Source organism: Pongo pygmaeus, chromosome 11, assembly GCF_028885625.2.
Source record: "Pongo pygmaeus isolate AG05252 chromosome 11, NHGRI_mPonPyg2-v2.0_pri, whole genome shotgun sequence".
Classification (NCBI taxonomy): Eukaryota; Metazoa; Chordata; class Mammalia; order Primates; family Hominidae; genus Pongo; species Pongo pygmaeus.
This window is the reverse complement of record NC_072384.2, coordinates 47,270,847-47,296,849: the sequence shown is the minus strand read 5'-3', so window position 1 is coordinate 47,296,849 and position 26,003 is coordinate 47,270,847. Positions and strand designations below refer to the sequence as shown.

Sequence of the window (26,003 nt, the reverse complement as noted above, 5' to 3'; positions counted from 1 at the left end):
GGATTTCCTTCCATAACTTCACAACACCACATTTAAACACACCCAAACACAACTGCGAGGGTCTTGCAATCATAAACTAGATTATTGGCTTAAGGGAATAAGCAAACGTCAAGGAAGAATAGTCAGTCTCTCTTATGAATGATGCAAAATCAATTTCAACACTTTTACAAATAACCTGGAAAAGCATACGTATATTAACACTTCCAGGTTTATCAATTTCAACAAGCAATTCTGAACAGCAAGTTACCAGCCAAAAGGAAACAAATGTAGAAAGTTTTCTAAGGAATATGAAAGTAGGTGAGTATTAGAATATTTTCTAATATTAAAGAAAAAAATAATGCAAGGTACATTATTAAATAATTATCTCTGAGAGAAAACAAATCTAGAACTCGTCAAGGACTGCTTTTAAAGATATGAAAGAATAGTGACAGAAAGTACTTATACCCAAAATGGGCAACATGCTATAATCTTTAGGAAGATAACTGAAAAAAACAAAAACAAAACATCTTATCTTTAGGAAGGAAACTGAAAAAAAAAAAGGCTGGGCATGGTGGCTCACGTCTGTAATCCCAGCACTTTGAGGGACCAAGACAGGAGGACTGCTTGAGCCCAGGAGGTGGAGACCAGCCTGGGCAACATGGCAACACCCCTATTTCTACAAAAAAAACTGAAAAATTAGCCAGGTGTGGTGGCATGCCTGTGGTCCTAGCTTCTCAGGAGGCTGAGGTGAGAGGATCGCTTGGGCCTGGGAGGTGGAGGCTGTAGTAAGCCATGTTCCCGTCACTGCACTCCAGCCTGGGCTACAGAAGGAGACCCTGTCTCAAAATAAATAAATAAATAAATAAATAAATAAATAAATAAAATAGAAACAGAAATGACTAAAACCTTGGGGAAAAAAAAAAACAGATTATCCACATCAGATACTTCCAGAAAATACAGAACCTTTCCTCAAAATTCAAGAGTTGTTGTTACTTTCTACTTTTTAACAATATACAAAGGTTGCCCATTGCTACAGTGGAAAAAAGGAAAGAAAAATCTGAAAACACGGCATCCCAGGCTCCATTTCATCTGTGCCCAACTTATTTTTCTAACATTATCTGCCATTACATTTTCTACCTCTTCTCTCCTGTCTAAAAGGAGTTTCCAGCATTATCTATAAATATTATCATCTTGACTGCCTCAAAGCTCTTGCGTATGCTAGCCGCTCTGTATAGAATCCTCTTCCCCATCAAAGTGAACTTGGTGACATCCTATCATTCTTCCAAGGTCCAGTCAAATGCCACTACCTCCTTGTATTACTCTTTTCACATTTCAGTGAACGTGAACTGGGCACCGATTCCACCAGCACTGAGCCACTCACGGAGGATACAGAGATGAATAAGAAAAACTTGTTAAGTTCTAACGTGAAGAGAGAGAAGTAGAGAAAATATCAATAATGTAGAAAGTGTAACAATCAGTAAATGAGTAAGGTGCTATGGGAACACAGAAAGAAGCATCTAACAACTTGCTAGGGAAGAGGTGAGATAGAGGTGTCCCACAGTAATTGCAGGAAGTACAAAATCAGTGGAGTGTACAGGCACAAGGCACAAGGGTAGTAAAGATCAGAAGTCTTCTAGTGTTGTAAGATTAAAGTGGGAGGCAGTGAGTGGCAGGAAATGAAGCTGGAAAAGAATAATCCTGGGGGTACTGCGTGTATTGTTTAAAAACTCGACCTTCATCATTTGTAAGTGACAAGAAGTGAGTAAGGGGTTTTAAGAAGTTAACTGTCAGGGGCTGATCTGTACATTTTCATAGATCCCTTAGTTTCTGTAATCTCCACGGTTTCTAGCAAAGAGTGTGGAAGGGAAGTTTTCTGTTTCCCTGGTGCATTTTTGTTTGCTTTGTTTAGTTTCTGGAGTAAGGGAGGAACAGGTCCACTTAAAGAGTCCAGATACGAGATGGTAAGGATGGAACTAACACATTGGTAATGGAAAGGAAGCGAGTATAGACTCAAGAAACACATGGAAAGTCAAACTGACAGAACTTAGTAATTGCTTGGATTTTGAAGAACATTATGAAGAACACGTTGAAGATGGCAGCCAAGTTTCTGGCTCCAAATGGTTTCAATTCTAATTTTCCCCTTTCTGTAAGCTCTCTCCTGAACCCAACTCTTAAGCACAGAAACATCTCGACTGGCTTTCTTCCCCACCTCTTTACATCCCTTCTTAGCCAACATTTCTTGAAAAGTAATAGACCACAGCTGAAACCACTTCCTCATCTATATTTCACTACTCATCTCCTACAACATGGATTTTGTCTCCACCACTTTACCGAAATGTCTCTTGGTAAAGTTACAAATAATCTCCTAATTGACAAATCTAGTGGTGACTTTTCAGGCTCTACCTTATTAGAGCTGACATTTTTTTAATACTATCTCCATCTAGATTTCTTACAATGAAACGATACTTGTTTTCCTTCTACCTTTCTGGACACACCTTGGTCTTCTCTACAAGCTCTTCCTTAACTTCTCTCCCTGCTCTAAAAATGACAGCATTCCCCAGAGTTAGATCTTTGGTCTCTTTTCATTCCTCATTCTGCCTAGTTGATTTCATGCTGTACATCTATTGGCTGAATACTCAAATCTCTCTGTCCAGCTTAGATCTACCTCTATCTACTTATTTGATATCCCTATCAGAATGGGCCACAAGTACTTTGAACTCAACTTGATAAAAACCTAATTCATCTCTTCATTCTAAAGCACTGAATAATAATAGTACTCTTCTGCTCAAAATGGCCCTTCCACAGTCTTTGGGATGAAGTTAACACTCCCTAGCAAATCCAGCCCCTCATAACCTGACCCCTACCCACCTCTGCAGACTCGTCCCCCATCACTGCTCCATCCCCCATATATGCCTTAAGATCTCAGTGTCCTGAACTAATCTCAGTTCCTCAAACACATAACAATTATTCATGTGCCTGTATAAATTGTTTCCTCTGCATTTGGCCATTCTTGGCTCCTTTAATCTCTTTCTTCTGAAAGTACAGTCCCTGAACCAAGCATGGCATCACTGGGAGCCTCTTGGAAATGCGGAACCTCAGGCCCCACTCCAGACTTAACAAATCAAAATCTACATTTTAACAATATCTCCATGTGGTTCCTATGCATATTAAAGCTGGAGAAGCACTGCTTTAATCTATCATGATGGCTACGGCAATATACAACAGGTATCACTGAAAAGGACAAACCCAGCACACGCCACTTTCAGAGTCTTAGTCTAAATCATTCCCTTACATACACTGCTTTGAATGAGTAGTCATGTATTTCGTTTGTTATTAACTTCCCTGTTTTCTCAGTCACTTCTAACCCTCTGGCTTTAATGCTTGATACCATTTTGCCGGCCATGACATTGGCTCCTCTGGGCCTACTCTCTCACTGTCCTCAGGCCTTGGAAAACTTGTCCACACTGAGCTGTCCCACCACCAGGGAGCAACTCACCAGGCCTGACAGAGAAAACATAAAATATTTCTCCCTCTCTATTTACCTGGTGAACTCCTAATCATCCATCCTTCAAGATCACCTCAAGTGTCCTTGTAGGAAAAATTACCTGACCCCACTCCAAAAGCTGCTTCTGCTACCCCAAGGGACTCTAACATAGATTCCATGTGCTGCATAAATGCCAGTTTACTAATCATTTTCCTCCCACTAGGCTATGAATCCTCTAGGGTAAAGACTGTGTCTTATTCATCTCTTCTCCCAGTTGTGACATATACTTAATGTTTACTAGATGACTAATAAATAAGTTTGGAGCTCAGGAGGGAGATCAGAATCAGCAAGGTAACTCTGGACATCTCCTACACTTAGTCAAAAAGTGAAGATGAGATGGGATTACTTCAACAGGAAGGGTATGTAGAGCAAAATTCCTTTAAGGATTAAACTCTGAGAAACAGCAACACAAAAAGGATGGGCAGAATGAATACTGAGGTAGCAAGGGGCTACAGAATTGGGAGTGTAACAGGACAAGAGAACTTTGAGAAGGAACGGGCAGACAATAGCGTCAAACTTACAGAAAAGTCAATTCATAATCAAATATAATAAGAATGCTTTAGATTAGGCTACTAAAAAATCCTTAATCTTTGAGAGAATTTTGTCACTTACTTTAGGTTAACAGTTGCTTAAAGAGGGAACAAAAGGTACAGATGTGGAGCCACATACAGAGGAATCATTTGAAGAAACTGGATGGTGAGAGGAAAAAGGAAGACTTTCATATTAATTTATTCAACAGTATTTATTGAGCACTGGACACTAGGACTGTGGTAATAAACACGAGGGCCACAATCCCTATCCTCGTGGTGCTTGTATTTTAGCAGCAATAAATTCAGAAAGAAACAAGGCCAAGAACCAAGACTAGGTGGAGTAGAATCTGAAATGCATCCCCAACCTAGTGAAGTCCTAAAAGATAAGCCAAGCCTCCCAAAAAAAAAAGTCACTTGGTGTCAGATATCATTAATTTTAGTAATCAATGTGTCTCATGTTTTTATATTGCATTTTTAGTTTCAGAATGTGTATTTTTAGAGCATATGGTTTATCATTCCAAAGTGACTGTTTTCTTAGACAATTAAAAACTTTACACTCTTTTTGTAAGCTCCATAGTACCTGGCACAATGAGAAGAACATAACAGGGTCCCCTGAATTGTTGGTTGATTTCAACAACTAAATGGATTATTGTTTAATTATAATGGAAATTATAACTAAAAGGATTATGGCTATATTTGGTTTTCTATAAATTCCATCCCTTAAATTCAAATCAAGTCCCTAGGAATTTGTTACTTGTCTTCACTACTCCTTTGCCATCTTTTATTCATATTCCCTAGACTAAAAAACACAGATAAGAAATTTCCCTTTCTTCCTATTCTCTTCATATCTCAGTTTCTGCAAGCTAATCAATACTTTAAAAGTTACAATAACAGGCCGGGCAACGTGGCTCACACCTGTAATCCCAGCACTTAGGGAGGCCAAGGTAGGCGGATCACCAGGTCAGGAGTTTCAGACCAGCTTGGCCAACATGGTGAAACCTCACCTCTAAAAACATACAAAAAAAAAATTAGCCGGGCGTTCTAGAGCGCACGTGTAATCCCAGCTACTTAGGAGGCTGAGGCAGGAGAATCGCTTGAACCTGGGAGGGGGAGGTTGCAGTGAGCTGAGATCGCGCCACTGCACTCCAGCCTGGATGAAAGAGTTAGACTTCCTCTCAAAAAAAAACAAAAAGTTACAGTAACAGAAAGTTGAGGTCCTTCAATTAGGAAAAACAAAGTATGCTACATCATTTAATCAATTTGTCTTAAAAAATAATGTGAAGAGGGGAACCACAAATCCTAATGCCAGAACTATTCATACTTATCTAGCGTGTTCTTCCTCACTCACCCAACACAGGAAACAGGCACCAATGAGCAATTAATAACCACTAACATTAAATTATGTTCTAAATATGAGTCAAAAGCAACATGGATTTGTTTTCTTCTACATGAGCAAATTTCAACTAATTCAACTTCTCTGAGTCAAGGTATAATCATTTTAAGAAGATGCATTTACTTTGAACATTTGATTCTCTAATTACTCAAGTGGTGATCAGAGCAAATGAATTCTGACCTAGTTCTGATTCTGGCTCACTATATAACCAAAAGGAACAACTTCTGTTACTCAGTTTTTAAGCAGCTATGGACAATTACAGCTGACCCTCAAACAACCCTCAAACATGGGTTTGAACTGTGTGAATCCATCTGTATGCAGACTTTCTTCTACCTCTGTCATCCCTGAGACAGCAAGACTAATCTACTTCCACTTAATAAAGAGTAAAAATATTTTATCTCCCTTATGATTCTTCTTAATAGCATTTTCTTTCCTTTAGCTTCCTTATTGTAAGAATACAATATAACATACAAAATAGTAAGTATATGTATAACACATATAACATACAAAACATGTGTTAATCAACTGTTTATGTTATCAGTAGGGCTTCCAGTCAATAACAGGGTATTATTAGTTAAGTTCTGGTGGAGTCAAAAGTTATATCTGGATTTTCAACCTCACAGGGGGTCAACACCCCTAATCCCCACATTGTTCAAGGGTCAAGCAGTGTACTTTCATTTCAGAGGTGGAGAAAGCTCTGCTATATCAGCCACAGGAAACAAATAGACCATCATTCACCTCAATTTGATAAGTCAGCAGTTTTTACCACATCATAGGTTTCAAGGGGTACTGGCAACAGTAGCTGCTGTTAACTTGAACAGTACAGAGAACCTTGGCAGAACAGGTTCAAAAAACATCACACAGTCCTGGAATTGGTAACTCATTATTTTAGCATAGTAGATTCCAAAGAATAGATGTAAGCCTTACAGACCTAAGTTCTGCTACTTACTTAGTTACGTAACCTTAGGCAAGTCACTGAGTCTCAGTTTCCTTATCTATAAAATGGGGATAACAATCATCTTGTAGGGCTAGTCAGGCACATTAACATGAAAACTTAATAGCACTTAGCAAGGTGCATGCTATAAGTGGTGGTTAATAATGACAGTTTTAACAAACGGTAATCATTAGCAATACTATTGTTATACATAATGGTTGTGCTGTGACATAACTTGCCAGTTCCAATTTTGACCCAAGTAATGTAGTAATGTAAAAATAATGTAAAATTCTGGCACACGTGTAATGAGACTGATCTAGCAATGGACTGTTAGAAAAACAATTTTTTTTTTTTTTGAGACGGAGTCTCGCTCTGTCACCCAGGCTGGAGTGCAGTGGCGCAATCTCGGCTCACTGCAACCTCCGTCTCATGGGTTCAAGCAATTCTCCTGCCTCAGCCTCCCCAGTAGCTGGGATTACAGGCGTGTGCCACCACACCCGGCTAATTTTCATAGTTTTAGTAAAGACGGGGTTTCGCCATGTTGGCCAGGCTGGTCTCAAACTCCTGACTTCAGGTGATCTGCCCGCCTCAGCCTCCCAAACTGCTAGGATTACAGGCATGAAGCCATGGTGCCCTGCCCAGGAAAACAATTTTAAATGTTCTTAATCAAAAGCAAAAGTGATTGAGAAAAGCACATCTGCAGCAATCAATGGCAGGATTTACCTACAAATTTACTTCAGGCAACAATTAACAGGTGGATTTATAGTTACAACATCAAGCTAGCCAAGCAAGACCCCCTACTCCAAAAAAAAAAAAAAAAAAAATCTGCCCTAGAATTAAGAGTTCTCTTTGGTGCTTACTATTGCTATATTGCTACTTCTGGCTCCCCAGACTCTAAACATGAGTTTCTGAAAGTGTGGTACAAAAATTATCTGCAAAGCAACCAACTCTATAAATCACTGCAAACACTAAGGGTGGGAGACAGCGGAAGAGGACTCTCTAAAAGCTAGAAAGCATTTTTGGCTACTACAAAAGAACACTGAACTTGAAAATCAGGGTTTTAGTTCTAGCTCCACTGATTAGTGACTTCAAGCAAATTACATTATCTCAGGGTTTGAGTTAAAACAAAACACAGAACCTAGTTCAAACAGGCTCAAATAGGATCAACAGAAACAGACATGAAATCACTTAAAAAACTATAAAACATGGAAACTACCCAGAAATGTTAATATTCAGATGCTGAGAAAATAAAACAAGATACCCTTTTAGAAATTTCAGTTATTCCCCTCTCACATTTGCACTGCTTTATCTTTCTCTCACTTTGGAAAGAAGGTTTTCAGGTGCTCTCATTCGGGAATACAGGCTGAATATCCCTTATCCAAAATGCTTAGGATCAGAAGTGTTTTGGATTTCAGATTTTTTTTTCGGATTTCAAATATTTCAATATTTCAAAATATTGGTGGTATACCAGTTGAGCATCCAAAATCTGAAAATCTGAAATCTGAAATGCTCCAATGAGCATTTCCTTTGAGCATCATGCTGTCACACAAAACGTTCCGAATTTTGAAGAATTTCAAATTTTGGATTTTCAGATCCGGCATGCTCAACCTGTATACTACTGAATGACATGCTACTTTACACTTTTCTGAAAAGATCCTCCCCAAAATCTTTACATAAAACAATACCAATAAATTACATAATTGAAAATATTAGTATTCTTCCCTGAACACCAGATGATGTTCTAGAATTAAATCAGAGTCAAATAAATATAAATATTATAAATAAACACTACTTGCATCCTAAACAAAACAGCATGGCCATCTACAAAGGTACAGTTTCTCAATAAATATACTGGAATGTCCTCAATATTGTTAATACATTCACTACATTATAACTTGTTCATATTCAATAAATAGTTCAGAGCTTGACACTGGTGGGTAACACCAACCAGCATCAGCAATTAATATTTATCTAGTTATTTAGAATGCTACATGTGAGAAATCACTCAAAGCACTTTGCATCTATCAACTCATTTACACTTTATAACAACTGTTATAATATAGTAGGATATTAGGATAATAAAGTAGGATATAATATATTAGGATAATAAAGTAGGTTACCCTTATTATCTCCATTTTCCAGATGAGGACCAGGCATCTGGCTTCAATACTCTTAACCTAAGCTGAACACTAACTTTACACTGAAAAATCTGTAACAACTTAGTGGGTCAGCTGGGAGCCTGACACATTAACAAGATATTATAATACAGAATGGTAAGCAATACTGAATGGGCAAGTGATGGGCTAAAAAATACTAAGTCTTCAGATACTACTACATAGTTAAAACTCATTCCCTATGAAACAGTAATTCCCATTGTAAAAGCAAGAATCCCAACTCGGCCTGGGGAAGATGAACACATTCTGTAAGGATCTCTCATCTTTCTGTTCAATTAACCAACCTGTCTGCTATGGTTCTGTTACTTTCCTAGTGAAGAAGAGCCTTCCCATCAATCTTTTTCTTCCCAAAACCATTCCAAATCAAGGTAGAGATCAGAATGAGGCATAAATTAGTTTTTACCAGAAACTAAGAAAAAGAGATTTCTTAAAAGACATACATTATGATTTTTAAGTACTTAAAATGGGTAACTGACTCTGGACTAACCAAGTGTTGCTTAAGATAGGCTTTCCCTTAATATAACTTTAAAAAGAACTATTTTCAATTAGCATATCAAAGCTACCAATTTCCACAGCCAAGACTTCTGCTTGTAACACAATTAATAGCAGGCCCTGTTTTACCTACACCCACTTGTAAATTGCCACCTGGGAACAGCCAACCCATCTGGGTGGCCAGGTGGCCCTGCTACTTGGGTTTCCCTCCTCATTCCCCTTTCAGCTAAAGACATGATTATATTACCCTTCCTCACTAAACCTCATCCTCAATTCCGTGCTATTTCTAGCATGAGTTAAGAGCCCAACTGGTGGTGAGGAATGAAGGAGCAGGGATAGTACTACAGAGGGCAAAGAAGCAAATAAAGGTGAAATCCCTCCTTTCTTACATACTACGTCATCCTTTCTACTGAGTTCCTAACCGCTCTCTTCACACCTTTCAGTGGCCCTGTCTTATCACTAAAACCAATGCTTTGTCTCAAGAAATCAGTGAGCTGTGGCCAACTGGAATAATTTTTGCCCTCTAAAACACAAAGGAAGTCGTACATAGCTCCTTTTCCTACAGGAAAAACAACATGGTATAATGGAAGAAGAACATATTCTAAAATAAGGTGAGCTTCTGGTGAGCTTCTGTTTCAATCTCAGTTGTGAAGCTTTTTATCTGTATGACCCTGTTTTCTCATCTGTAAAACAGTTAACTACCTCATAAGGTAGCTGAGTACCAAAAACGTACTGTAGCAAGAAGTCAAGAGACTGCCTTTACATTTTTCATGTGCCTCATATACAGTAAGGGAAAAACAAAAAACAAACAAAAAAAAAACTCAGAATCAGTACCCCAAACTCTTGGAACACAGGTTGTCAAACTTTTCTGACCACATAGCGCAGTAAGAAATACATTTTTCACTGTGACCCGGTACATACACACATACAATCACACACACAACTGAAGTTTCACGAAACAATACTATGCTATGGGTGATTCATTCTAATATTTTCTATTTTCTTTCCTTTTTTTTTTTTTTTTTTTGGTGTGTGGTGACCCTCTACACTGATTTTATAACCCTCAAATGGGTTGTAATCTGCAGTTTGAAAAGAAACTACTTTGCACTCTTCTCCCTCTCCACCTTTCTCCTCCCATGCCCTCCTAACCGCACACAGAAAGCTCTTTTTAGTTTTGTTGCCATTCCACCCTACAGGAGCCCCTAGAAGAGTATTTCCTAGGATGCAAACCCCAGCAGGCAGAAGAGAGATCAGGCAAGAAGGAAATTGTGACAGTGCTGGGGAGAACATGTGCTGCTTCTGGTCCAAGAAGGAATACTAAACCTATTTTCCCTCAGAGACAGAGTTATTCTTGGGGGTAAAACAAAGTTGTATTGCTAGACTAAAACACTGGAAGTAAAACAGGATTGTGGATTAGTCTAGGAACTTAACCTATATATGTAACAATAATTCTATAAAAAAAAATGCTCCCGAACAAAGTTTTTTAAACATATTTCTAAGTTGGGGGAGGGGTGCCACCTATACAACGTCCAAGAGATTGGCAAACTACAGCCCACAGGTCAAAATCCAGTCTGTATATAGCCCCTAAACAATGGTTTTTACATTTTTAAATGGTTGAAAAAAAATCAAAAGAATAATACTCTGTGACACATGAAATTATATGAAATTCAAATTTCAGTGCCCACAAATAAAGTTTTACTGGAACACAGCGACACTGGTTTATTTACATATTGTCTGACTGCTTTTGTGTTACAGCTGGCAGAGCTGAGAAACTGCAAAAGGGACTGCCTAAAATACTATCTGGCCCTTTACAAAAAAGTCTGTGGACCCCCATTCTAAGTGCTCGAAAGCATTCAACATTCATTGATAAATATTTGTTAAGCATCTGTTATGTGCCAGGCATGGAGGAAACTACATTATAAGTCTGATATGGCCCTTGTCATAAATATTAATGGAAGACAAGTGAAAAAAAGCTCAGAGGAATAAAAAGCAGTTGGTTTGTTGTAGGAACTACCAGAGGGCCAATACGGCAAAAGATAAGGATGGAATGGGGCCATATCATACAGAGCCTTTAAGGTCACTGTAAGGAATAAACCCTCTAATATCTAATATTTGGTTGTTTATGGAATTAACCCCTTTATTTGCAGACAGCCTAAAGATAAATGTCAACCCATCAGGCATCATAAATTCTGAATTCGAAGTGCTGGTATAGTTCCCTTCAGTCCTTCCTATTACTCTCTACTCCTTGAAAAACATAACCGTATTAATTATAAATATTTGGCATAGCATTTCAAAGTTTTAAAGGTTGCATGTTCAGCAGAAAGTAGGAGAGAAGAAAAAAACTTTAAGTTGCATGTATGGCCATAAAAGTGAACGAGCGCATGTCCTTCGCGGGGACATGGATGGAGCTGGAGGCCATTATGCTTAGCAAACTAACACAGAACAGAAAACCAAATACCACATGTCCTCACAAGTGAAAGCTAAATGATGGGAAGACATGGACACATAGAGGGGAACACTAGGACCTATGGGAGGGAGGAGGGAGAGGATCAGGAAAAATAACTAATGAGTACTAGGCTTAATATCTGGGTGATAAAATAATCCATAAACCAAACCCCCATGACACAAGTTTACCTATGTAACAAACCTGCACGTGTGCTCCCGAACTTAAAATAATTTTTTTTTAAGTCGCATGTATATATGTTTATGTGAGTACGCTTGGGCTTGTGTGTGTAGCCTTTGATACTTACTCAAATCTCTGAAGTAGGTACTATAAAATAGAAACTAAGGTAATGGAATTTTCCCAAGTTCACATGATATCCCACACTGTGGTAGACAGGCACAACACCCAGGTTTTCTCCTGGCAGAATGTTTGCTCTTTCTACTATATCAACCCAAAGATCTGCATAATTAATTACTTTCATTGAATTTGAAGATAAAGCAAATGTTAGGGGTGGTTTTTTTTTTTTTTTTAAGAAAACCATTCTTGCCAACAGCTACATATGTACCAACAAAATGAGCTTTTATTTCTATTAACCAGCCCTAACTGACAAATAACGTTTCAATGGTTCCATTATCTATAACAGAGTAGGCTCCTCTACTCTTCTGTGCTCTGGCTTAGTGAGCTGATTTCCTTCCATCATAGATGCAAGGCTAGATATTAATTACAAAAATACTGTCTAATTGAGGACTGCTAAATATATGTTGCTAGACTAATAGAAACTACAGTTCTTGATGTGGGGGATATTCTGGGGCTAAATAGTGAAAAATAAGATCTGTGGGTAAAAAGTCAAAACTACTCTTCAATGATTCAAAAGGAAAATGAAGTATAACCACTCTTCTTCTCTGACCCTAACCTTTTACTTTTACTCCATCCTTCAGAAGTGAGGATCAGCTTGAGTAGTTTATTCTTCCTAAGAATCATTCTGATAAAGGTAGTTACTGGAGAAAATAGTACCTGACAGTTTGTTAGGCCCTCCCAGCAGTAAAAGCTTGCTAATTTAATTTCCTCTATTACTTCTAACCCTCTCGGCTAATAAGCAATCTCTATTTACATTTTAACAAAAACTACAATTAGCAATTAATTTCCTAATTCAACACCCAAACCAGGTATATGTATCTCTAAAGAACTGAGCAGGAAAATAAATAAAGATTACCAAGAAAGATTTGTTATATAATATAGAATTAAAAAGATGGTCAGTGGCTATTCAACCATTTTTCTGGCCATTCAGAAAGGTGTTTTATTCTACTTTGAATGCCTGCTAATCAAATTACTTTACTATTACCATATCCGTCTTGTATATGTTATCTTGCAATTATTCATTATTTATCATCATCCTCATTTACTCACTGACTTTTCATTTCTCCTCATATAATTTTAGTGATTATTACAAGTTCATTCCGAGTCTTAGGTTATATAAAATTAATTAGCAAATTGTATTCACTAATCCTAAAGTATGAAACTCCACTACCAGGTAAAAGAAAGGCCTAGCATCCAGTTCTTTTTCTAGAACTATTTTATTTAAGGTAATAATAAATAAAATGACCTACAGTATTTATAGGGTGAAACTGAACTTTACAGAAGGTGGCTTATCAAAGATGATTAGCTTTATCTGCTTCCAAAATGAAAAAATCCAAGTGAAACCAGATGAAAAGAGGCAGGCACCATTATATTTTTTAAATTCAGTAAAGTTTAACATCTCTTCTGGTTTTACCTGTGTGTAATAATGTAGTTTTTCCTAGGCACAGATGCTGCAGCTGAACTTCTGCCATAATAAAGAGCTTATTTCCCTGTGCCAAGCACCACCTCTTTACCACCAACAGGAGAGGATTGAAATCTTTCCAGATAAAAACATTCAAGCTGAATACCTAGAGTTAGAGGCTGCAGCCCTGAGTAAAACTAACAGCCTAAAGTATTAAGTATTTATCCTTTCAGCCTTTATTGTAAGACCTTGATAACCTGAAAAGATATCAAATTTCTAAGAATTAAGATATAAAATACACTGAGTTTCTACTTCTGAATCTTCAACCATACCAACGATATAGTATATTACATTTGAAACAATAAAGAGGTGGTAAGCTTGTGAAAAAAAATAGACACCTGAAAAAGAGTAAAGCCAATTTCAGAGAGAAATGGGAATGCTTAGGTAAATAAGAATATATAAAAATTAGCAAATGTACAAAATCTAAAGACAGAAATTTGTTACAAAAATTCAATAACCTCTAGTCTGCATTTCATTATTTCTTTTTTCTGAGAATTTGTATTCAAAGTTCACATATGCACAAGAAGCCTATCCATTCATGGTTTTTTTTTTTAAGCAATGACAAGTAGGAAAAAAAATAAGATGACTAAAATAAGATACAAAAGAAGACTGATAAGTGTAGGCAAGCTTTACAATACAATCAGAGAATGTTCAAAGTTGGAAGGGATCTAGGAGAGTCTCTCTAGCTTACACTGATGCAACAGGTTCCTAACTGGTCTCACCTCTTCACTCCTATACTCTTTCAGTATGTTTTTCAGATAGCTGCCAAAGTGATCTTAACACGTAACCCAGATCTGCTCTTCCTTAAAACTCTCTGCTTCGCACTGCCGTTTGCGTTTTATTCTAACTCCTTCCCCTGTTAGATCAAAGACCTGCATGATCCTGTCCCTATCTCTCCAGTCCCATCCCTGCATTCATTGCTTCAGGCAGCTAGTTAAATATTTACTGAGCTTTGCCTCTGTGCTAGAAACTGTGCCATGCATTGGAAGTATTAAGAAAAAGTCACACCCTCCCCCGCCCCAGTAGAGCTTACACTCTAATATTGGAAAGGACAAATAAGAAATAGATAGGCCAGGCGCGGTGGCTCACACCTGTAATCCCAGCACTTTGGGAGGCCAAGGAGGGCAGATCACTTGAGACAGGAGTCCGAGACCAGCCTGCCCAAAATGGTTAAACCCCCTCTCTACCAAAAATACAAAAATTAGCCAGGCATGGTGGCGCACGCCTGTAGTCCGTTACTCGGGAGGCTGAGGCAGGAGAATCACTGGAACTGGAAGGCTGGGGTTGTGGTGAGCCAAGATCGCACTACTGCACTCCAGCCTGGCCAACAGAGCGAGACTCAGTCTCAAAAAAAAAAAAAAAAAAAAAAGAGAAATAGGCAGATAAAGTAAACAGATGTGATATGTGATAAGGCAAATAAAGAGTAATCCTCTCAGCACCCTGTCAGTTTCTGTCAGAGCACGTACAACATTTTGTAATTATGTTGTTCATTCGACTACTTACTTTATGACTATAAGCTTCATATTCATATCTGTCTTCCTGTTTAATACTGTATCCCAAGCACTTACCATAGTGTCTAGCATGTAGTTCAATATTGATTTGTTAAGTGAATGAATACCTATTTCACCCTCTTTAATTTAGGGATGAGTAAAGTGAAATCTTAATGGCTGTCAAAGGTCAAAGAAGAGTCAGTAGGAAAGCAGGAATTTGAATGACAGACTCTTAAGTTTTAGTCCAAAATATACCACATTCAAAATACTGATCTCAAAGTACAGTCATTGAAAACCTTTGTGTTTTCAAAGCTTAAAGTAGCTGGTACCTAAAAACAGACTTGAGAATCTTTCAAAACTTTACTGCTACTGAAAAGTTTTAAAACACTTAAAAAGTTTAAGAGAAGTTGTCCAAGAAAAAAAGATATTTTAAATTCCCACTAATAAATAGAGATGATTTACTCCATTGTTTCTTTTTAATGCATGCTAAAACAGTGAGACCTTAACTCTTTGTAAGGAACCACGATATCTGAATATTCTAGATATTTATTGGCAGCTATCTGGCTCTCTATAATGATACGTTCTTTGGCTGTATCATTTAGTCAGAGTATCATTTCACATTAACTGACTGATAAGTAACCTGCAAATGTAAATATCCCCCAAGAACCAAATCTATATTTTTTAATGTTTTACATACCATATCCTTTTAAATGGGACTTAAAGATAGATTAAAAACCAATATGTAAGATCTACTCTGGACCAGCTACCGTGTTATGTGGAGTTATCAATTCATTTAATACATCTTGGTTTACAAATTTTAAAAGTTAATCTCAGAGTTTTAAAAATGTGCCAAGATCTCATAACTTGTCCATGCCCCTTCCTCTTGAAATAATGCCTTGGAGCAAGCTTGATATATCACATATAGTTATGAAGATGTGAAGAACAACAAACTTTTCCTTTAAAATAAAAACTTTAAAGTTAATAATCATAACTACGAAAACTTCTCCCTCTAACCTTTATAAATAGGCTTACTTTTATTACAATATGTAGACTTGATTCATTTTTAAAATCTTTTGAAAGGCAACCCCTCCCCACATGTGTAGCCAGTCCTTCTAATTTAGTAACTCTCTTCTTGATTTACATGTATTTTCTTCAGCAATATTAGGGAATAAAGTAATTCCCAGTGTGACTACAGCTAACCAAAGAAAAAACTAGTCCAAAAGAATGGTCATTGAAAAGTTTAGGTTTCAAGCGTGAATACCATATACCAAATTCAGAAAAGTATCTAAATCTACTTCCTTAGAACAGTATATTTTACTGTAGGGTCTCGTACAGATTTCAAAGAATATAATCTGGATGACCGGTATGAGTAATTACTGAAATTTGACCATCATTTAAACATAAACAACATATTGAGCCACTAATGCTTAGAATTCTTTAACTAGACATCACAATGAAGACATATCCATCATACAGTGTCTGTGCTTTTAAGAGAATATTACATGCTATCATATTTTATTATGTACTCTTATTTTTCCAAATATGTGTCTTTATTTCTATTCATGCTTTTCATCTAAAACTATATCTATCTGTAAACTTTTTTAGTTACGAAGGCACTTTCAATTTTCTTCTGGCTCATTACTTCTTTACCAATTTTATTTAGTAGTGCTACCATTCTACTTTAGTCTTCGAGTTGCTTTTCAGTCCTATATCCACATATGGGGTATTTGGGACATGCATCAGGATATGTATCATCCACTCTTGCCACCTCAGTTTTAATTACTTTTCATCTGAATTTAACAGTTAACCCCCTGAGATTGTCCTACTTCTTCAAGCAATTGTGAACTCTCTTCATCACACAAATCTCTTCCTCAGATTTAGTCAAAATTTCTCCATCCCACCTTGCCTTCATCCATGGTCAAGTTTACTCTCAAGTGGCTATTGTGTTCCTGATGCTATTTTGTGTCTCTTCCTTCATATTAACATCCTTCCTAATCTCCGTCTAAGACTTTTTTTCCAGTACTAAGTCCAGCAAGTCTTCCCTAAATTAAAAAATCCCAACTCCCCAAAATTGCAATCTAATTTTGTTTCAGCATCTTCGTGTGTGCTTAATTTATTCGACTAGTCCAAAAGAGAGAAGAGCTTAGTTAGGGAACAGCCATGTTCTCCCTTGAGACCAGTTTTCCCTATATTCTATACCTAGGCACACAGTCTCTATTGTAGATTAATTAATGACCATATTTTTCAATGCATATATGTTTCATTGCACACATTTATGTATGAAGCTTCCTTTTCCACTAAGAGAGTACTGAATACAGAAAATAAGGATTGTTGAACTAGGTCACTGGTTTTAGGGATTTACAATCCATTAGCTGGTCAATGAATCAATTAATGGGTCACGATCAACATTTTTTAAATGAAATGTAATATAAAAATACATAAGTGTCCTGCACATAGTTAAGAGTACACAGTTCATGAAACTTTCATTTCTGATGCACACACACATATATACATACACCCCTACTACTACATGGGAACTAAGTCATAATGCAATGTGTAATTCTTACTATGTATTATAGTCAAAAAAGTATGAAAGCCATGGAACATGAGGAGACCTAAGATCCCCTCTAAATCTATATAATTCAAATTCTAATTTTAATTATTTAAAAAAATTGAAATTTGAACATAACTTAAAGATATCCAAACAATGAGCAAAATCATCTTTTCTTAATAAAATGTCACCACTGAACTCTAACCTTAAAATTATAGAACCATAAAGCTTTCAGAGTAGGAAAAAAAAAACAGGGATCATCTAATCCAAGTTCACCACTTCAATACATTAAGAGGACAACTGTGGCTCAGAGAAGTGAAATAATTTCATTTCATTCATTTAATAAACATTTGCTGAGCACCTGTTGTGTACCAGGTTCTAGGAATGGGTGTGTGGATAAAGGAAAGATGTCTTCAAAGAGTAGAAACAGGAAAGTAAACATTTGCACAGTCTAAAGTGGAAACAGGCAAGTAAACATTTGCAATTATTACTGAAATCAAGGTCATTTACAAGGTGTTAGATGAACAGAAAGCAACTAACTCAATCTAGGTTGAGTGACAAAGAAAATGTTTCTAAAGAGGTGATACTTCTCAGTCTTAAGACCAAAAAGGGGTTAGCCAGGTAGAAGAGGAAGAGTAACATGTACAAAGGCACCATACTGATATACAATAAAGGATTACACATTTAAGAAACTGCAAGTCAAGTCTGTATGGATGGAATATAGTACTCATGCTGAGGAGAAGCTGCAAAAGAATACCTAGCATTTAATATTCAAACCACTCTCTGAGGTAGGCACTATTAATATCCCCCCATTGTGTAGATGAGAAAACTGAGGCACACAAAGGTGAAGTAACTTGACCAAGGTTAAGTTATGAAACCAAGATTTAAACCAATTAGGTCTACATCCAGAGTCTATACCCTTAACCAATACCAAGAGGTTAGAAAAAATAGGCAGGAACCAAACGATGAAGGACCTTTTATGACATTCTAAGACTTTAGATTCTATGCTAAAGGTGACTCACAGTCAGTGAAAGGTTTTAAGCAAGGGTAACATATTCAGATTAATTTTTTAATAAGATCACTCCAGCAGCTATGCAGATGGACTAGAAAGAAAAGGAAGTAGTGATAGGGAACTGGTGAATCTTAGCTAGAAAAGTGCTACAATAATCAAGTAACAGAAAATGATAGATAAGCTAGATACTGGCAGCACTGACACCAGAGCTCAAGTCTACCAACCTCTATGACCACATTCTTGATTACTATCCATAGGAACTTTCCAATTTTTTCCCTTAGGCCCACCACTCTAACAGTTCAAAAAATCCAGCCTCAGAGACAAAAACATATTTCCTTTAAGTCCCTTTATTAAAACAAAGCCTGACCTCTAGATGCACTGGGTATACAAAAGTGACTAACAAGAAATCTAGGTGGAGAATGACAGAAAGTCAATTGCTATCTACAGTAGTTTTCTTACCTTCTTGATTTCTCCTCCTCCTCCTCCTTCCTCTATACACTATTCCTGGAATTTTCATGTTCAATAGTCAATTTGAAATCAATGTTCTGTCTAGACATGACTATTTTACAATCTAACAGAATTAAATCTACCACAGAGGAAGTCTGATGTGGTCCTATCAGCAGCAATAAATATACTCTTGGTTCTAGTCAAATTTTGGCTTAAACAGAGATGATAAATGAATAATAATATGAGTGAAACTTTTTCTGAAGCAGCAAAGAGTTAAGGAAAACCTGAATATTAAAAAAAGAGAATAAGAGCAATCTAAAGTTCAAGCCATTTGATTCTAAGAGAGTAACACTACTCCCAAGGGGGTGTGCGAGGTAGTCCAGAAACCAGTAAATGAAAAAACAGTGGAAAAGACTATCTGGTCAATTCTCAAGCATTCTAAATTCAATCCGTTTTCATTAAAACCACGGGTAAGCCCTCTGGAACCACTCATGATGCTAAGCCACAACTGGGTTCCACAAGCAAGCAGTATAAGGAAGTACAGAAGGGTCAGGGGAAGAAAAGGGAGTAGACAAAGAAGGGAGGAAAATGGAAAGGGAACAACAATGAAAGGGAAGGAAAAAAACAATGAGTTACGGAGCAGTGAGCAAAACGCTAAGGCACACCAGTGACCCTAGTATCAAATGTTGCCAACCTTACCTATAATCTGAGACAATATAGCAACTGGCAACATAACAGACCATGAAAACACAAATTTAAATCATGGACTCATGAAATATCAAAGATGAGAACATCAGAGTAGCACTTTAAAAAGTCAAAATGCAACAAAATAAAGTCTTAGAATCTAAAGAAACAATTCAGAGATTACTAAAATCTCATTTGGTTTAGTTGTGCTTCTCTTCTTAAGAACAGTGAGTCTGGTGGACCCAAAAGGTGAAAATGTCAGTATCAGAGAGAAGGGTATGGAGAGTTGTGTTACAAAGACACTGTGAGGCTCATTTGGACACCATTTGTGGGAATGTCTTCAGAATTTTCCTCTCTATGGTATAATGCTCCTTAATTTGCTAAGAGTTTCACTGTAATTCTTATCTTGGTTGGCTAGGTTAACTCCCTTAAAACCAGAGTTCAAAACAAGGTAAGCATTTTATTAATTATGGTCAAGATTTAACCTTAAAAAGGGAAAGGATCTGCAATAGATCATAAAATATTACTTACTGTATCGTAAATTAGTCTAACGGTAACCAAAACCCAGCTAATGATTCTGAAGATAATTATGTAATTAAGAGATTAGGTTAAAAGTTTCTTGAAATTAAAGTTAGCTAGACAAAAGAAATACCTTTTTTAAAAAAACAGAATTTCTACCTTGAAACTATTCAGGGAACATGTAATAGTGAACATATTTCAGGCAACATGTTACACACACATGAATACCGCCAGAAGGCAGCCCAATGATGTCAGTAAGAATAAAGTAAAGGCAAATATCCTTAAAGATCTTATCATGGCAAAGAAAATCCTGGATCTAAAGCAAATATAATTAAACTTGATACCTTAACCAATCATTCATCATGTCCAGGAACATGCAGTCTTCATGAGTACTCTATCAAAACAGGTGGTGATAGGAGAGTTTATCCATAAGACATCAGAATATTTTATTATAGTATAAAATATTATACTATACTGGTCAATTCTCAAGCATTTCATCAAGGATAAAAGAATGTGCGTATCTATAGTCTGTTTCTCTAATTTAATCATATTCTAATTTAAAAGATAATGAAAAGATAAAAATCTTTCAATACAAGGCCACCTGGAGATCATCAATACCATGTACTTGTAAAATTTAGATTATGAACTTTAGGGGGAAGAGAGCAGAGCCCTTTTACTAATAAACTACTGCTTTTAAAATTTAAGAGTTTAGAACTGAGTTTTTCCTTTTTTTTTAATTTGTATTTTAGGTTTGGGGGTACATGTGAAGGTCTGTTACATGGGTAAACTCGTATAATGGGGTTTGCTGTGCAGATTACTTCATCACCCAGGTATTAAGTCCAGTACCCAATAGTTATCTTTTCTGCTCATCTACCTCCTCCCACCCTCCATCCTTGAGTAGACCCCAGTGTCTGCTGTTCTGTTCTTTGTTTTCATGTTTTCTCATCATTTTGCTCCTACTTATAAGAACATGTGGTATTTGGTTTTCTTAGAACAGGGTTTTCTGACCTCTACACTACTGACATATTGAGCCAGCTAACTCTTTGTTGTGGAAGGCTGTACCATGTATTGCAGGACGATAAGAAGCATCCCTGCCCTCTACCCAACTAGATGCCAGTAGCACACCCCGCCCCCTGTTGTGACAACCAAAAATGGCTCCAAATGTCCCATGGATGGGGATCTGGGGAAGTAGGGAGGGGGACTCACCCCAGCTTGAGAGCTGTTGGCTTAGATCATAAACAGGAAAAAAAAAATAGAAAATGAATGGAGGGAGAATTTTGTTTCATTTTGTTTCTGGTCTCCATGTTTCAACGTATTATATTTGAATTTGACCACAGACACCATTTATAAGAGATTCTGCCTTTTAGAAAACAAAATATTTATCATCCATCACTTGTTAATCAAAGTTCAAAAGAATCCCAAAAGATTCTCTGTACTGCCAACTCCCCCTCCAACCACACATACATTCACACATACACAGTACTGCCTAGCTGAACTGAAGAAAACATAATTACCATATTTCTATTTCCTCTTTCATCAAATACATTGACCATACTGCTCCAGCTCCCACAAAATCCAAAGGAATTCTCAACTTACTTCTATGCAACTCAAATACCACAATAGCTGCATAAATCTAGATAAGATAAATCTAAGTACTAAGGCAAGTATTAAAGTCATTCTCATACTTCAACAAACTGTGGGGAAAGACACAAATAAACCACAATGGCTATAAAAAGAAAACTAAGATTTATGTTTTGAAACAGAATCTGAGGAAGTATGAGAGGAATGAAAAAATTCAAAATCAAAGGTAATCTGAAGGCACTCCAGGATGGGGGCAAAATTTAAAATGTTTCCCCTGGAATGAGACAGAGGAGGAAATTATACACTTGGCCATATCCTACAGGAATAGTCTGCATAATCAGTCTCCAGAACACATACCATGGGATGGAAACTGAAAAATCAGAGTCCACGAAATAGTAAACATCCCTCCTAAACACCTGGAACAAAACTGTTCCTCACTATTGTTTCCCATTTTGATTTAAAAAAAAAATCAAATATCTAGAAATGAAAAACTGACAACCTGAGAATTTTTTAAATTCTCATGAAAATAGTCACCTCATGCTTCCAACATGTCAGATCACACATTTTGTAGAAAAATCAATTAGTTGGAGAAACACAATAATCCTTTTTTACAGTGCATCTGATCCATAACAAAAGGCTTTTAAAAATCAGACATTTTAAGTACTCAAATTGTTCATGTATAAATATGGATTAAGGTCTTTATGATTATTTCAATTATCTTCAACAGAATCACATATTTTAGTTCAACTGGGAATGTTCATCTTAAAAAGCCTATGCAACAACATAATATTAGTTTAATATAAGTGGAATATCCATATGCCCTACAGCAACAAAATCACTTTATTTCAAAATTATAGCTATTAACCTCCTGGCCCACTGAAAATAATCCTGGCCCAATGAAAATAATCCCACAAGAAACTAATGCTCAATTATTTTTACTACCAAACCAAGCAGAGGAAGCTGTAAGATCTGTAGCGACAGCCTGCTTTTCAAGAAGTAATACCTTGAGACTGCTCAAGAATAACCTCCTTCATCAATTAGTGTGACTCAGGTGGGTATGGGAGGGAATAATGTCCACAATTCCTTGGTCAGTGGCCATGATGCCCCTCCTCCTCAAGGGCAAGAGATCAGAACAAGGGATTTGAACAAGAGGAGTTCACCAGCCACAACATATAGAAGCAGAGGAAAAAAGGGTACTACTGGAAAGATAAAAACTACATGGTCAAGTCATGTCACAAAAGCAAGAGGTTTAATGTTATCAAGGCCTTCATTCATTTCAGACACACCATTGTTTAGCTTCCTTCCCAAACCGTGCACAAAAAGAACTGTCAGCCTGCCTTAAGCATGTTCCTTCTTCCATTTAAACAGACATGATTCTTTTGGTTAATCTCTGGCAATGATCGCCATTTCACAACACATTCAGCCCACCCGGAACTGATCAATACCACTACAGACATAAGACTAGACTTTATCCATTTATTAACCACAAGGAAATGTACCATTCAGCAAAATTCTATACATTACAAAAGATTCTATTTAAAGGGGGGTGGGGAAGACGGACACAAACACACAAACACACACCCCCCCCCCCCCCACAGAGGTACACAAAGAAGACTACCACCCTTTAATTTTCCTGTGGCAAACGAGATAAAGACATGGCCATGAAACCTGTCAATTCGCCCCCCCTTCCAAGAGTCCCCCGTAATTCTATGCCACAAGCTTGTAACTGAATATTAAATTTTACGATAAATAGATCCAATGAGACTTATTTAAAATGTTTCATCTATTGAACTAACTCTCCTGTTATGATCTGCACACCTTTGAGCTAGATGCTGTATTTATTTATAGAATTTCAAATACAAAAGACTAGATAGTTTTTCCAACCACTGGTTGCAACCATAGAACGTCCTCACAAAATCAAAATTTCCAATATAAAATGGCCAGTTTATTCCCCCAACCTTGAGCTAAAACCTATTTTATGAGTGTACTATATTTAACAAAAACAATTTCACATGGGTTGTTCTACACCGAAAACAATGCTTCAATACAAAGCGTTTAAAATAAGTATTCCGTAGGTAAGCAAAATCTATGCCCCAAAAGAGCACACAAATGGTGGTTGAACGCCAGCACATTACCAATACCAAGCGGCATACCTCTTCTGCACTGGGTTATAGTTAATACTCCAACAACAACTACAACTATTTTTAACACTGCTGGACGCTGAAGTTGAAGAAAACGTGAGGGGAGACCCAGATTAAATTGCTGATAGGATGTATTGTTTCTCACAGCCAAAATTAAGCAGCAACTGGCTTGATCTATGTCGTGATATTCACCGGTGAAGCACTAATTAAACGATGACAAAAAGCAACTCTTGTTTTGGAGGAGCCCACACTAAATACTCCTTTCAGATCTCAACCTTTGCATAAATTGTCACTTGTGGTATTTGCGGCTTAATTGCAACCCAACCAGCGCTGTCATCCAGTGTTATGGCCACAAAACATGACTTTCTCACTTCCACAACAACACAGCACTCACTCTTATCAGCTCGCCTACCCAACTCAAAAAGAGAAAAATGCATGGAGGTTTCCAGATCACAATCAGACCTGGGGGCGGGGGGGGGGGGCGGTGGCAGCCGAGGGGCGCAGGGAGTGGGCAACCTCCCCAGGCTCCACTGGACTCTCCGACTCGACACCAGCCGCGGCCCCCAGCAGCGGCCGCCGCGGCCGCAGGAGCAGCCCCACCGCGCCGCGCTCCCTGCACCTACCTGAAGAACAGGAGATAAGAAAGACGGCAAACGCCAACTTTGCAGCAGCTCCCATTTTCCCGAGGCGCCGGGGAATCCGGAGGAAGTTCTCGCTAGATATCCAGTTCCCTGGGTCTTCCTCGGAGACAAACCTCCTGGTGTAAAATCAACCGTCATAAAACATATTCGGAAGCCCAGACCAAAAAAAAAAAAAAAAAAAACGTTCACTGGGTTTAAAAAAAAAAAAAAAAAAAAAAAGAGCACAACGATAAAAAATAAAATGCACCACGGGGGAAAAACCGCCACACACACGCACAACACACAAAACCAAACAACGAAAAGCCAACAACAACAAAAGCGGGTTTAAATCACTGTCAAAATCATTGTCAGCTCCGCTCGCCTCTCCCGTCTCTCGGAACAAAACGCCAGGCTGAGGCGACGAAGAGGCGGCGGCGGCAGCGGCGTCCGCTGCCGCCCGGACAGTCTGGGAACCGACTGGGTCCGACGTCCGGACCGACCTTCAACCCGGACACCTAAAGTCCGAGGACCACTGGCGGCCGAGCTCGCGGCGGTGGCGGCGAGGCGGCTGCGGCGCGGGGAAGGGGCGGCGGGCGGCAGCGGCGGCGGCGGTGCAGGCGGCGGCCAAGTTCTGGTCCAGCCTCTGGCTCCGGCTCCGGGCTCCGGGCTCGGCCGCGTTTTCGGTCTCCTGGCCTCCGCCGGGCTCCGCCCCCCAAACTTCCGGTTCCGGCCCGAAGCTGGAAGCCAGGCGCAGCGGAGGAACGCTCGGCGGCAGCGGCGGCGGCGGCGGCGGGAGCGGCGGCCGGGCGCAGCGCGCGTGCCGGGCCGGGAGCGCGAGGAGATTGTCGGGGAAGCGAGGCGGGAGCGGGGGAGGGGTGAGAGAGCGAGGGCGGGGCCGAGTGGAGGGCGAGGAGGCGGGGCGGACGGAGGCTCGATACCGCGAGGCCTCGGCGTCCGGCCTGCTTGGGCGAGAGATACCGCGACAAAGGGGCGCGGGCGCCTCAAAGTCCCTAAGCTGCGGCTGGGCTGTGGCCAGGCGAATAGATGCGGGCTGGGCCGGGCACGACCCGTTTCCAAATCGCGTCCCACGGGCCTCTCTGGAGCGCCCACCCGAAGGGTCAGGGAAGCCCAAGAGGAACAGGACCCCGAGGGGGGGCGAGTGGCCGGGGACTTCTCCAAGGGGCGTCTGCGGCGCCCAGTCTTTCCTCTGGGGGGACGCCTCGTCCGCTCTGAGACCGAGGAGTCGGTGGTAGGCGGACGTGGGAGCTGTTTCGCCGCGCCCGCCGAGCTGCCCAGGCGAGCTCGCGACGCGCTAGCTGGTGTCTGCGCCCCCAGACTTAGCACTGCGTCCCACCGCTGCAGCTTCTGCACACGCGTGCTGTCTTGGTGACTAGGAAAGAAAAAGAAAAACTCACGGAGAAAGGGCTGTCCACCGGCTCAGGATACTCAAGCCATTTATCACGATGCGCAACTTGAATCCATTCCCGCCGTTCCTTTTACACACAAAGCATTGTGTTGAAAACTGTTTTGCACGTAATAGGTGCGCAAATATTTGTTTACTGCGCTTTGAAGAAAAAAATGAGAATTTGGAACGACATATTTGATGATCAGACAAGTGATTACTCGTCAAAATTTTAGCTATTTAAGGGC

At 38.8% G+C, this 26,003-nt stretch overlaps 1 protein-coding gene across 2 annotated transcripts in view; it reads right to left on the bottom strand.

Moving 5' to 3' along the window:
- The window catches only part of ACVR2A (activin A receptor type 2A), an 88,202-nt gene extending 63,008 nt beyond the window's left edge, over positions 1-25,194 (bottom strand). The window contains exon 1 of one of the 2 annotated variants that reach the window (XM_054477982.2): positions 24,854-25,194. Coding sequence is in view for 1 of the 2 variants with exons in the window: in XM_054477981.2 (XP_054333956.1) it covers positions 24,357-24,411 (55 nt within the window). In the remaining variant the exon portion in view is untranslated. Of the gene's footprint in view, positions 1-24,356; positions 24,483-24,853 lie in introns of those variants that run through there. The other variant, XM_054477981.2, reaches the window with a different exon arrangement.
- Between the last annotated feature and the right edge of the window lie 809 nt (positions 25,195-26,003).